The 14472-nt window shown below is 39.8% G+C and overlaps 1 protein-coding gene across 1 annotated transcript; it reads right to left on the reverse strand.

The window, feature by feature from the left end:
• Positions 1–387: 387 nt before the first annotated feature.
• acp2 (acid phosphatase 2, lysosomal) lies at positions 388–10518 on the reverse strand. Its single transcript, XM_010899373.5, has 11 exons — positions 10304–10518; positions 9418–9513; positions 9101–9187; positions 8817–8969; positions 8602–8700; positions 8317–8406; positions 7632–7764; positions 3844–3932; positions 3626–3732; positions 3008–3183; positions 388–2467 (listed from the first exon to the last, which is right to left on the reverse strand). Exons 1-11 carry the CDS (start codon positions 10427–10429, stop codon positions 2337–2339), a joined length of 1287 nt encoding a protein of 428 aa, XP_010897675.2. The 5' UTR covers positions 10430–10518; the 3' UTR covers positions 388–2336.
• Positions 10519–14472: the final 3954 nt, after the last annotated feature.

Raw genomic sequence — 14472 nt, forward strand, 5'->3', positions numbered from 1 at the left:
ATTTTCTGGAGAAAAAAACCCTCATTTTGTCCCTCATAGTTGAAGTGTACCTGTGATGAAATTTACAGGCCTTTCTCATCTTTTTAAGTGGGAGAACTTGCACAATTGATGGCTGACTAAATTATTTTTTGCCCCACTGTAAGCACTGGCATTCAACAGCATTGTAAATGTCACCAGTTGAAACAATTTCAAAGGATTGTTTCAATAATTACAATGTTTATGCCAACATATTACAGATCATGACTCTCCAGCACACCCCAAAAATACCAAGAAACACTGTACAGCTTTACAGACAAATGAGACATCTGCACAAACTAAAAGGCAACTTAAACCAGATCTGGTTAAAAGACACCATTATCATTACTTTTTACCCACAAATACACAATGGAAATGAAATGTTATTTATTTGAATTAGGCATTACTATCATTAATTTTACAACTGTGCTTAGACTAGAATTCAGTGGAGTATTCCCCCACTGTGGTTGTACTGTTCCTTAGCCCATAAAATAGAACAGCGGGGTCAAACCGGTTTCATGGAGGGCCGAGTGCATGCTGGTTTCTGATCTTCCTTTAAATTGGAGCCCAACTGAGACTAAACAGAACCAGGGGAAGGAAGATCCTAACCAATCAAGCACAAGATGAGAGTGAAAACCTGTAGGCACCTGGCCCTCCATGGAACCGGTTTGACACCTCTCAGGTATAATATCTGGCTTATAATGGTTAAACATGGACATTTGAGGAAAGGACTGGTAATTGTAACATCTTTTTGCATGAACGGCATGGCTCTCAACACATGTAATCCATTTCTGCCTTACTGGAAACTGGATAAAGACACATTGCAATAGGCTCCCTGCCAGACAGGACAAAGACGGTGTCGGTAAAATAGATGTCAGTTCAATTTGCGGCATGTTACACTATACTGTTTGCATTAGGAGAATGTTGAGCAACATGTTATCATTGGAGAGCAACACCACTTACACGTATCCAGTTAAGGTTTTTGATCCTGCCTACAAAATTCACAAAAATTGATTCCCTGCATTAGTTAGAGCAGAACGTTTGATTTTTAAATGTGCAGGGTCACACTAGTCAGGTTTCCATCCAGCCTTTTTTCCCGGATAAAAGTCTGGTAGAATAACATGAATTTTCGGATCCACTTCAAATAAGGTGTTTTGTGTAGGCTTACACCCTCATTCTCATAATCTCGTAAATATCTATAGGACAAGTAGACTTTTAGCAATATTGGCTAAATATAAGCAAATAGATATCTAGGTAACAGCTGGATTAAGTCTTTATATTCAAACTTTAGAATTTGCACCTAAAGCATGTTGGATAAGAGGATGGCTAGCTACTGAGACACTATGTCCAGCAAACACATAGTGCCTTAAATGGAATCAAACAGCCAGAAGCATAAAGCATGACTGGCCTGACTGGAAGTACCTCTGAGAACTGAAGCCAAGCCTTTACCAGGGGGCCCATAATGTTTAGCCTTCTCCAAGTACCATGACCATCACCACAAGAGGAAATAGCCTTCTTGATCAAATGACTTGATAGAAAATCTCAGTACAGTAGGTTTACGTTCGTGGTAATCTGTTCCTGGGAAAGAATGATCCTTTAGTTTAGGGTCACATGGTGGTTTGAACCCTGAATGGACAGGCAAAGCAGTATGATCCAGCATTTCATGTGTATGACAACATTTATTTTTACTATTTGATGTGTGTTGGTAACTGGTTTCTAATACGAATAAGGCACCGGTGTAGTTTGTGGTGTATGGCCAGTGCACCAAGACTAAGGGCTGTGACTTAGGGCTGCCTCCAGGAACTCCCCTTTGCCTCATCCCCAAGAACAGATCTTACCCAAGGGAATCTTGGCCATATACCATACCCCTTTGTGCTTTATTACTTAATCATCATTTTCTAAGAGGAGAATCAAACATGTGAAGCATCCACTGATAACATTTAAACACTGATCAGATGACTGGGAACCAAGGAGAACAGTAGCAATTGAAAGCATTAAAGGCTGCATTCCCATATATAAATGTAGTCCAGCCTCTCCCTCAAAAAGCACGTATCAAGTCTATTATCAAAGAAGTAAAACAGTCTCTGACCACTTGAATAATGAATCAAGTAGCCAAATTTGACACACCTAGAACTTACCATGAAAGTAAAAAAGTAAACTCTTAAGTTCATCAGTAAGATGCTGTGATTTTTTTGGGGTGGAGGGCCACCCCAGTCAAGTGATTTTTTTCATACATCCCAGCAGAGGGCAGTGCAGGGAGGCAGTCAAAGGTCCCATTCACTATCCCATGAATCCTGTCCACTGTGGAATTTGTGCATTTGTCAAGACTCACTCTCATTGTGAATATGACTGTAGCCACTGGAACGATCATGTAGCCGACAAAGCACAGTGAGGAGCAGTAAGATAAGCAGGAAGAGCAAACTCCCACAAATTGCTAGTCCGATGATCACTTCTGATGATAGGAATGGAAAGAGACACACAGTTGATGTCAAAAACAGTTTTTCCACATCAAGTCAAGACACACCATCTCAGTCTAGTCTGAAAAAACACATTCCTGCAACTTCATATTACTGAATAATTATTTGATCTAAGAAAAGTTAAGCATATTGATTTCACCTCAATTTGGGAATTTTACATTTATAAGATTCATAATATTCAATATTCCCACTTAAACTTGATGAATTTGATGCAGACCCATTACGGCTCCTAGCCAATAGTAAAGGCTCTATTCTATATTTTAGTGGTCAACTCGGCACTATGAATGAGTGCTTAAGACTGCTGCACCACATGGCAGGTTCTTTAAAGAACCTGTTTCCCATTTTAAGTCCATCATTGTAACAAAATCTGACTGCTACACTAGATGGTTCTGTTCAAGCAGGTGAAACCCTTTATTGTTATTACAATTATTTGTAGATCTTTCCCACGTAACCCTGGTTCCATAAAGCAAACAAAAAAAGGCTGATGTTGCTACAAAAAGTCTTTCACTACACACCTTTATCCTTTGTAGGAGACTCCACCATGCACTCCTTGTCCCAATCCTCTGGAATGGATGGTTTAGTGAGGCGCACAAAGTCATCCAGAGGGCAGAACAGGTCACATCCAGGTACAGCGAGTTGGTAAGGATCTCTTGTGGTGTCATTGCGGTAAAACATGGCAACTGAGAACGATCTAAAAAAGAGGGACAACTTCTAAATAAGACTGAACATAGATCTCATTGTAACCATTTTCATTTGGAATAAAATGGAAAGTTCTGTTTAATATCCTAATAGAAGTGTTTTCTTCAGACTGCTTAAGAATTATTACAGTAATTTCCAATCTGTTATTAAATACATTTATTTAAAAGCATATCATGCATTTGTCATGCTTTCCTAATGGAATTACATTGTTAGAAGTCCAAGTGTTGCAATGTGTGAGTCAAGAGCATTGGGTCTTTTAGCAGTCCCACTGCATTTACTAAACCCCTAGAAAAGTCTCTTTTATATAATTAATATGTTGGCTGCATGTTGAGATTTTCTACATGCAGAATGTGGATTAACTTAGGTTTACTGCATAATACGGTACTAAGTACTCGAACAGCGATTAACAAGTCTCACAGCACAGCACAACCTACCCATTGTCTTCCTGATAGAGTTCAAATATGTGGCAGGAAGCATAGGGTGGCTGCTTTTCATTGAAGATACTCAAACTTGAATGCAAAGCCACAATGGTGGTATCATGCTGTAAATTACCACAAAAACAAAAGACTTGCAAGTGAGATGAACAGTTTATGGAAAACAGCCCAGGTAATAAGTGGAAAAAGGAGATCATAAACAATATACCAAACCTTACCGCAGATAGCATCATCATCTTCAGACGACGATTAGAGTTGGGATGTGCAGACTCCGTGATGTTGTTCACAATGCTTCCCAAGAGGACGCCTAGTTGATAGAGCAGTAAAAGTGTAAGTGAGCAGTAGGCTAGACCATTCAACATGAGAAGACAATTGCCAACTATGGAAGATAGGTTAGGTCCGGAAATATTTGGACACTGACACAATTTTCATAATTTTGGCTCTGCACACCACCACAATGGATTTGAAATGAAACAACTGAGATGCAATTGAAGTGCAGACTTTCAACTTTAATTCAAGGGGTTAATCAAAAATATTGTATGAAACGTTTAGGAATTGCAAATCATTTTCATACGCAATCCCCTTATTTCAGGGGCACAAATGTAATTGGACAAATTAACACAATCATAAATAAAAAAAATGTATGTTTAACATTTTTAATACTTTGTCGACAATCCTTTGCAGGCAATGACTGCTTGAAGTCTGGAAAGAATTGGCATTACCAAACACTGGGTTTCCTCCTTTGTGATGCTTTGCCAGGCCTTCACCACAGCTGTCTTCAGTTGTTTGTTCGTGGGTCTTTCTGCCTTACGTTATCTTCAGCAGGTCAAATGCATGCTCAATAGAGGTGAGATCAGGTGATAGACTGGGCCATTGCAGAATAATCAATGTCTTTGCCTTACAAACTCCTGGGTAGCTTTCTCAGTATGATTTGGGTCATTGTCCATCTATAAAATGAAGCGCCGTCCAATCAACTTGAAGCTGAATCTGAGCAGACAATATATCCTTATACACTTCGTCTGGCTGCTTCTGTCTCATCATCAATAAACACTACTGACCCAGTGCCATGGGAAGCCATGCATGCCCATGCAATCTCACTGCCTCCACCGTGTTTTACAGATGATGTGGTATGCTTCAGATCATGAGCCATTCCAAGTCTTCTCATTAGTTTTTTCTTCCCATCATACAGGTTGATCTTAGTTTCATCTGTCCAAAGAATGATGTTCCAGAACTGGGCTGGCTTTTTGAGATGTTTTTTGGCAAAGTCGAATCTGGCCTTTCTATGCTTAGGAATGGTTTGCACCTTGTGGTGAACCCTCTGTGTTTGCTCTCATGAAGTCTTCTCTTCATGATAGACTTGGATAAAGATATGCCTACCTCCTGGAGACTGTTCTTCACTTGGTTAGATGTTGTGAAGGGGTTTTTCTTTACCATGGAAAGGATGCAATGATCATCCTATGCCAAAGGAATAGCCCACACCTGCCCATGAAACAGCTTGAGTCAATTGTCCAATTACTTTTGGTCCCTTGAAAAAGAGGGGGCTACATAGAGCTGTAATTCCTAAATGCATCCTCGAAATTGGATGTGAATACCCTCAAATTAAAGCTGAGAGGCTGCATTTTGAGCCCATTTAACTGTAACTTGAATATATGTTGGTAAGCAGCAAAAATAACAAAACTTGGGTCAGTGTCCAATTATTTCCAGGCCTAACTGTATTTGGCCTTGAAGTGGCATATCCAAAACAGTCACCTCAAATCTTACTGGGAAGATGTTGTCATTCTACATTGCATATTAACACACAACTTCCCTTTGCACAAAGACAATAAGCTTTGATCAATAACATAACAGGCAAATTAGTTTCATAAATGTTTTGCATGCCATCTTGCTCTGGGCAAGCAGGTTTTGCACTTCAACTATTCCATTGGTCCTAAAGACACCACTTGGCTCAGGGCACAGAGAGAAAGAGCAGAATGAATAGGCCATTTGTATGTGTTCAAATTGTAATGACATTTGAAAGCAGACAGTATCAATGGAGTTATCAAACTACATAGGTCTGACAAATGCAAACCCTTAAGAGTAGTGAAGCATTTCTCAAAAGCTAATGTAGTTTGTCTTATGCTCCCCACAATAGGCACAAAAATGTGTTAGCAACCTAATCCTTTGGATTTGGAACATACAGTTGTGCTCAAAAGTTTGCATACGCTTGGAGAATTGGTAATACATGTACCATTTGTAAAGAAAACATGAGGTAAGAAGTCTGCATACCCTTAGTTCTTAACTGTGTATTGCCCCCTTTGTAATAGATGTCTATGAGGCCCTGAATTATTGCTGGTGGTATAGCTGCCCATGCGTCTTGGCAAAATGCCTCCATGTCGTGCAAGTCTTTGGTCGTCATGCATGTGAACGACACATTTGAAATCTCCCCAGAGTGGCTTAATGTAATTAAGGTCAGGAGACTGTGATGGCCACTCCAGAACTTTCACCTTTCTCTGCTGTAACCACTGGAAGGTCAACTGGGTCTTGTGCTTATGGTCATTGTCGTGCTGGAAAGTCCAAGTGCATCCCACGCGCAGCTTTCAGAAGAATGCAACTTGTCTGCCAGTATTTTCTGATAACATGCCATACATTTTAATCTTGCCATCAATTTTCACAAGATTCCATGCTCACACACCCACAAAACATCAGTGTCCCCACCACCATTCTTCAGTGGGATAGTATTCTGTTCCCTATAGTCCTTGTTGACCCCTCTTCAAACATAGCGCTTATGGCTGCGACCATAAAGCTCTATTTTGGTCCAAAATACAGTGTGCCAGAAACTGTGAGGTTTGTCAAGGTGTGGCCACCATATTGTAACCAGGCTTTTTTGTGGCATTGGCGCAGTAAAGGCTTCTTTCTGGCAACTCAACCATGCATTCCATTTTAGTTCAAGTATCATCATATTGTGCTCCTTGAAACAACCACATCGTGTTTTTCCAGAGCAGCCTGTATTTCTCCTGAGGTTACCTGTGGGTTTTTCCATTGAATCCCGAACAATTATGTCAGTTTCGGCTAAAATCTTCCTTGGTATACCTGACCTTGGCTTGGTATCAAGAGATCCCTGAATTTTCCACTTCTTAATAAGTCATTGAACAGTACTGACTGGCATTTGGCAAGGCTTTGGATATCTTTTTATATACTTTATCTTTATAATGTTCCATTACCTTGTTATGCAGGTCTTTTGACAGGTATTTTCTGTTCCCTATGGCTCTGCATCTAGCCTGCTCAGTGCATCCACGTGAAAGCTAACAAACTCATTGACTATTTATACACAGACACTAATTGCATTTCAAAAAGCCACAGGTATGGGAAATGCACCTTTAATTGCCATTTTCACCTGTGTGTGTCACCTTGTGTGTCTGTAACAAGGCCCAACATTCAAGGGTATGTAAACTTTTGATCAGGGCCATTTGGGTGATTTCTGTTATCCTTATGATTTAAAAAGGAGCCAAACAACTGTGATAATAAATGGCTTCATATGATCACTATCCTTAAATAAGGAGTTTTTTTTGCACGATCAGTCATATTTTCAAAACCAATGCCAAAATGTTACAATTTCTGCCAGGTATGCAAACTTATGAGCACAACTGTAACTGATTGCTTTTGGGGCACTTGAAGTTCCCGACATTCTGTACATGTACAGGATTCTCTACTTTAGGTCTGTGCTCAATTCACAGAAAACAGGCAATAGTGGTTAATGGAAATCATTTAATTTAGATCAAAGAGCATTATAAAACATTTGATTGATTGAACATTTTTCCACTTCAACCAATCAAATGTATTTATAAAGCCGTTTTTACATCAGCAGTTGTCACAAAGACTTTTATATAACACCCAGCTACTTGCATGTTCAACAGTCCACACCACTAGACAAAATATTTGTTTTGAGTAGGTCAAAACACAGAGTGTGTGCTACTACGTTAACACTATCTGCCTTAAAACTGTCTGCCATGCACACTGACAGTATTACCTCCTTGGAGATGGCTTTTCTCCTGCTGCTTGTAGACCCCAAAAAGGATTTTGAAGCCAAAGTCTTTTAACTTTCTCAGATCTTCCATGACCTGGGGGGTCACCCAGTCAGGAGGGGTCATGTTGTGCCTCGCCTGAGAGAAATAGTCAACAAGAAAAACCCAGATTGTGAAAATGACGACACTGCAATGACACTAAGATAACACCACTGTTCAACAGGGATACGATTGTCTTAACATTATATTGCTACCATTGCTCTAGAATAGAACATTGTACCCCTCGATCAGCTCTCACCAACATGACACTTAGCCGAAAGACAGTCTCTGACCACAATGCCGCCTTGGTGTCTTGCCTTCTTGTTGACACTCACCAAATAGCTTTGCAAGGAAGGTTTGATTTCTGCTCACAAGGCAGAATCGTTACCAGGTTATTGTTGCACTTTAGCGCATGCAAACAATCAAAAGTCAACTGACCTCTCTGGAGTCACGAGTCAGAGTAGCCACAGGCAAAGTGCCAGCTCTCAGTTCTGCTTTCCATTTCACAAAAAAAATCAAAAAAATCTTATCTGCTCACTAAAGAATTTTTGGCTGTCCTGACTCAAACATTTGCTCAATCTGCATGGTGTATGGCAACATATAACTATATGAAGGGCATTATGTTTACTGTAAGCAGAATGGGCAGTTTACCTCACAGAATAGGGTATCATGGACACTCCAAACAGACTCAATGTTGGTATTCCTCAGACCAGTTTTCTCCCGTACCAGCTTTATTAAATCCTGTACAAGAAAAAGCTCAGACATTTAAAATGTGCAGGTGACAAAAGGTTGAACAGTAACTGAATCTGAGGTGACGATGCATTGTGAAGCCTCAAGCCACAGCAGACTCCAAGAAGAAAACGTAATCACATTCCATAGGAATAAGACTAACCGCAGTGGTCGGCCCTCAGTTCGACTGACTCCACCATCACTTACTTTATATTTATTAGTCATGTCAACAAATTCCTCTGAGTGTTCCGTCTCATTCATGAGGACTTTATAACGAGGGCAACCCGGAATGGGAAACGACAAAAGCTGAAACAAAAACACATTTTTATTTTTCAGACAGAATCACATTAAGGTTCATTTATTTTGGAGTGGTGTCCATCTCTGGATGTCACTGAAGACTCTTCACTCAGCACCCTACTCACCCTCTCCTCCTCCAGGGGGACAGTGTGCACAGGAATGGGCTGCCACACCAGTTTAGGATCAAAGACCTGTGATCCATTAGGGGGGTAAAGTCCAGCCAGGTTGGCCTCTGCACTCATCAAGGTGCGGTCAACATCTGTGCTTCTCACAGAAATCTTGACAAAAAACACAATTGCAATGGTTGGTGGTTAATACAGAAACAAGATATTTCCTTCTGCAGGTGCAGGTTTTACTTCACCAAGATATTACTATTATAGCCACACTCAGGAACTAACCCCTACATTACCTCATGTCGGTCATAGGTGTTATTGAGAAAACCCATATAGTGTTTTCGCAGCATCTGCCCCAGTTCAAAGTGCTGCCTCATTCCTTCCTGTAAGGATCACATAAATTGTGATTAGTACAAGAACCACACCCATCCGTGCATCTGGATTAGTCCAAAACCTGTTGCTCTTGTCTGGTTTCCAGTGCAATTCATTCTCTCACTAATTGCCAGTCTGACATACTAAACATGTCTTTAGCATAACAAAGTAGAATGTTATCAAAAAAAGGATCTGAAATACATGCTTGACACAGTCCTTGATTAATACATTTAAAATGTACCTGTGTAAGCTGTCCAAAGCCCTGCGGCCAAGCGCTCTCTTGGTATTTATCAGTAGGATAGGCTTTGACTGGCGATCGATCCCCATGGCGGTAGAGCTGGATTCAGACGGTATGTCAACAATAAAAATGACATTTAAATATAATATGCTAGGAAAATGACACAAACAACTGGTTGGAGTACTGTTGCCTTTAAATCTCCGGCACAAACCGCATAACATTTTTACAAAATCCACAATTACGGTTAAACTGACACTTTACACACATTCTAGAGCAAATGTATTTGAATACGTTTAACATAAAAAAAAAAAAAGAAGATAAACCCTGGATTGTTGTTAAGTAGAAATACTAACGTTAGAAAATAATTTAAGAAGTAACTCTGACGACGTGCATCGTACACCGCATTAGGCTAGTCAGCGAAAGTGAACAGCTTACAGTACATGTTTGGGAAATTATTTAGCTTAAACAGCTACAGTAAGTCATGTTTTGTATAGCTAGGTAGTTACAGCAATTGGGAGTAGCATACTGTAACGTTAATGACTGGCTTATATAGTTTCCCACAGTAGTCAGCTAGTTAGACTAGGTGGAAAGGCAACACGGGAAACCGTTAAAGTTAGACGATAATACATTAACGACAACTCCTCTTTGAGAAAATAATACAGAAAGGTGACGGTACGATTTTCTAGAGCAAACCGGCTAGCTATGTCTCCTGTAGCTGGCACATTTACGGTAATAGTAGATACACTTTACAGTATTTGTTAGATAAGCAAACAATACCCCTCGCAGCTAAGCGTAGAACAAACTAACGCTAGCTGGCTAAATAAACAAGTCAACGTGCATATTAACTACTGTACAATAGTATGTTAGCTACCTACGCTAACATACTCACCACTGTCACGAATTTCAGTTTTCTCTCTCCCACAACGTTGCCTAAAACAGACAACACCGTCAATAACAGCAGTACGGTGGAGTCCATTGGCAACGGCTGGTTGGACACCAGATAAAAGATATTCATGCAGAGTAAGATGAATAGTTCCAGACACACTCGAGATAAAGATGCGGGGCGGGGAGAGCAGGGGAAGACGAATTAGCAGAGGGGGCGGGTGGTTGAAAGGTAGCCTTCATATACTAGACGGAACTAAGAAACTTGCAAGTTTCACTTTTGATAAACTCGAGCGTTTGCTGAGTATAGAGACGGATATAGAACCTGGAAACAACTGTTGCAAAGATCAAGATATGGCTACAACAATTTTCTGTAATCAGCTTGATGGAACTTATAATATATGTCTCCTGGGCTTTGAGGTTGAACACGTTGATAATGTCATCATAATCCGAACTGTCAATAAGTTCTCTTTCAAAAGATAAAAGAGTTAAATTGTTCAGGCGTCCAGCTAGCATGGATGATCTCAAAACGTTTCCAGTTCCTGTAGCCATCTCTCACAAATGTAAATTGTCTGTGCATCTCCGGAAAATGTGCACAAGCCTTGCAAAACACTGCATCCCGTTCTTTACTATATTCAATCCATTTGAATTTCTCATACCAGTTTCTGTTGAATGAGCGGGATTTTCCACTTATGAAGACAGTAGCTGGACACCTTTCTAGTAATATTCAATCAGCGGTATTGCACTTTTATGACGGCCCCTAAATTACTGGACCGACTTTCGCCGGCGTATTGCAACATTTTGGGCTCTGCTAAAGGAAAAGTTCGATTTTCGATCAAATCAAAGGGTGTACCATGCTCTCTACCCACATCAAATTCTTTATATATATATATATATATATATATATATATATATATATATCACTATCGTCTTTTGTACGAATTTTTTTGTAAGAGGTATTGGCGATCAAAATGCGAATATCAAATATAAAACCAAATTTGCCTCGGGGTCATGTTTGGTTATGCGACAAATGCCAACGGAAACGGCTTTTACCTATATATAATGCCTTGTCGAAGAAGTTTGCAGTCGTGTGATATGCTTTGGTCAATTGTGGCGGAAAGCAATGTACAGGTGGGCCGAGGTTATTGTTTTTTGATGTATTAACCAATGAGATGCCAGAGTGGACATTGTCTGCATCATGGTATGATATCATTGATATGGCAAAGTACTTCGTTCCTGCGCTGTCGCCTTCAAAACACGAGACTGAAATTGGAAATTTGGAAGGACGAAAAATGTATACATTTACTTTTTTAAATCCACAAAGTGCAAGCAGTGCTTCGTAATAAGTATTTTATCCAAGTGTTCCTCTTCTAAACATAGTTCTAATGTTTAATGCACATAGCATGACTACAGTATGTTGTGAAAGATCGATGTAAGACAGTTGTAATGTGTAAAGTCGGAGTCTGTACCATTATGTTTAAATGCTATTGTGAGGTTTAGCATCGTACTGCTGTCAACTGTTTTTTTGAAGTGCTGCCTCTATCTAGGAGGCGCTTTGTGCACTGATACATTATGGGAAATGTAGTTTTACTGTGGGATTTGTATAAAATGTGGAAGATGTATTAATATTGTTGTGTGTGTGCATACATATAGTCACCTTGGTTAACTGTAATGGATTAGACATGTGAGGCAGAGCATGGTTGTTTCATTTTGTGTATCCTTTCTGAGAAGAGGGGATGCAATCCCTGTCACATATTGTATATTACAGAAATCGTTGTTAAAAAATTTGCACCAATGCAATGACTGGCCTAGCCTCTGAAGGATCCTTCCTTGGAAGGACTAGTCCTACCAAGGAAGGATCCTTGACAGAAATAGCTAGTAGTTTGAGAAGAGGGTGTGAACTGATGCAGTCCCTGTGTTATTACAGACTCAGTAAAGAAAAGGATCCGAAGGAAGCTGTGGGTGTCGTGGTATTTTTGTGTTGTGTCCTGAGTCTGCTGCATATATGTAATCTTAAAAACTGAAGCCCATCCAGACATCCCAGGCCCACTTATTAATCACGTTCTGTATCCGCCACTGTATCTGCCACTGTGTCAAGAGTACACCCCTTAGGTTTTCCATTTACAATTTCGGTCAATTTACAGGAATGTATCTTTTTCAACAACTATTTCTTAATAGCTCACTATCCATATGAGTTAGAGATCTTCAAACTGTATCTGTATTTTTGCCAGACCACGTAAACGGAGCCGGCAAAGAAGAGTGAATGTCTCTTACTGAGTAAGTGAGTGCCTGACTGACTGACTAGCTCTTGTTAAATAGCGTAGTGGTTCGAGATTCAGACCAGCAACCAGATCTGAATAGTAATAGGTCCCGCATTCGAATCTTGTCACAGTCAAAGCACAACCTTCAGTAGCTGCGTTACAGTAAGCTTAAAATAAACCTGTTCACGGTTATATTGCAAATATTTCTAGTGGATTTTCGAAGTACACATCCGTGCGTCAGTACACCCCTTGAATTTACAATAATTGATCCTTCTATTCACTATCCCTATGAGCTAGAGATCTACAAAAATGTGTGGGGTGTTCTTTTCCCTCTACTCTCAAGGGTACACCTCCTATTCTTCCAAAATTCATTATTTGTATTTTATTTAAATATTACATGCAATTATTACAACTCTTATTACCTATTTCACATGTACTATTTTAATAGATTCCTATCCAGATTACTTGTACCTCTAAAACCACTTGCATTTTGATCACTGACCTTCCCTGTTTAGAGTACGCCACATAGATTTGCCATTTTCAATTTAATACACTTCATCAGAATGCATCCTTCTATACAATCCTTTTTCAATACCTCACTATCCATATAAGCTAGTGATCTACAAAAAACTATATTTTATGTAAACAAATGTTAAACAAAATGTTTACATAAAACTATATTAAAAATTTGGAACAATGTGGCCATTTTTACAATTACAATTAATAAGTCATTAACTTAATTAACTGTATTGTTGTTATTTATGTCCATTTTTGGTCTTGTTCAATTTCACATCAAAGTTTTAAGATTTTGATGTTGAATGGTGCATGTGTCAGGTCCTGGCTAGGGGTCTCTAGGCATCTCTATGCGCCTGGGGGCCACAGTCAGGGCCTGACCGCAGAGGTGCTTCTAGGCACCTGTGTTACCTCTAATTCGGGACCCTATTTAAGTTGCCCTTTTTGCTCTTTGTGTTATGGATCATTGTTTGTGCCAGTGTCATTGCGGTTTTCCTTTTTTTTGTTGTTGTGTTGTTACAATTAAAAGTATGTTACACTAATATCCCTCTGCTCCTCGTGTCCTGCCTTTCTTCAACCTCTTCCACTATAAAAATGTTTTACATGTAAATGCGAAGGTGTCACAACTTTGGTGTAATCTCCCTTTGGTGTAGAATCCACCATAGGTAGCGGTAGTATAAAACTGAGAATAGAAAAGCAATTGGAGAATTAGGTATGTATACAGTGGGGCAAAAAAGTATTTAGTTAGCCACGAATTTTGCAAGTTCTCCCACTTAAAAATATGAGAGAGGCCTGTAATTTAGGTACACTTCACTTCACTCATCATAGGTACACTTCAACTATGAGAGACACAATGAGAAAAAGAATTCCAGAAAATCACATTGGAGAATGTTTATTGGTAGAATTTATTGGTAAATTCCTCGGTAAAATAAGTATTTGGTCACCTACAAACAAGCAAGATTTGTGGCTCTCACAGACCTGTAACTTCTTCTTTAAGAGGCTCCTCTGTCCTCTACTCGTTATCTGTATTAATGGCACCTGTTTGAACTTATTATCAATATAAAAGACACCTGTCCACAACCTCAAACAGTCACACTCCAAACTCCACTATGGCCAAGACCAAAGAGCTGTCAAAGGACACCAGAAACAAAATTGTAGACCTGCACCAGGCTAGGTAGACTGAATCTGCAATAGGTAAGCAGCTTGGTGTGAAGAAATGAACTGTGGGAGCAATCATAAGAAAATGGAAGACATACAAGACAACTGATAATCTCCCTCGATCCGGGGCTCCACGCAAGATCTCACCCCGTGGGGTCAAAATGATCACAAGAACGGTGAGCAAAAATCCCAGAACCACCCGGGGGGACCTAATGAATGACCTGCAGAGAGCTGGGACCAAAGT

Source organism: Esox lucius, chromosome 2 (genome assembly GCF_011004845.1).
Source record: "Esox lucius isolate fEsoLuc1 chromosome 2, fEsoLuc1.pri, whole genome shotgun sequence".
In the NCBI taxonomy this organism is placed as follows: Eukaryota; Metazoa; Chordata; class Actinopteri; order Esociformes; family Esocidae; genus Esox; species Esox lucius.

Bases quoted from the DNA above. Each gene is read 5' to 3' on its own strand.
- acp2 (XM_010899373.5), bottom strand. From the start codon at position 10,429: ATGAATATCTTTTATCTGGTGTCCAACCAGCCGTTGCCAATGGACTCC. The intron at 9,514-10,303 runs GTGAGTATGTTA...GTCTGAATCCAG, and splicing joins AACTGAAATTCGTGACAGTG to CTCTACCGCCATGGGGATCG. The intron at 9,188-9,417 runs GTACATTTTAAA...TGATCCTTACAG, and splicing joins GCTTTGGACAGCTTACACAG to GAAGGAATGAGGCAGCACTT.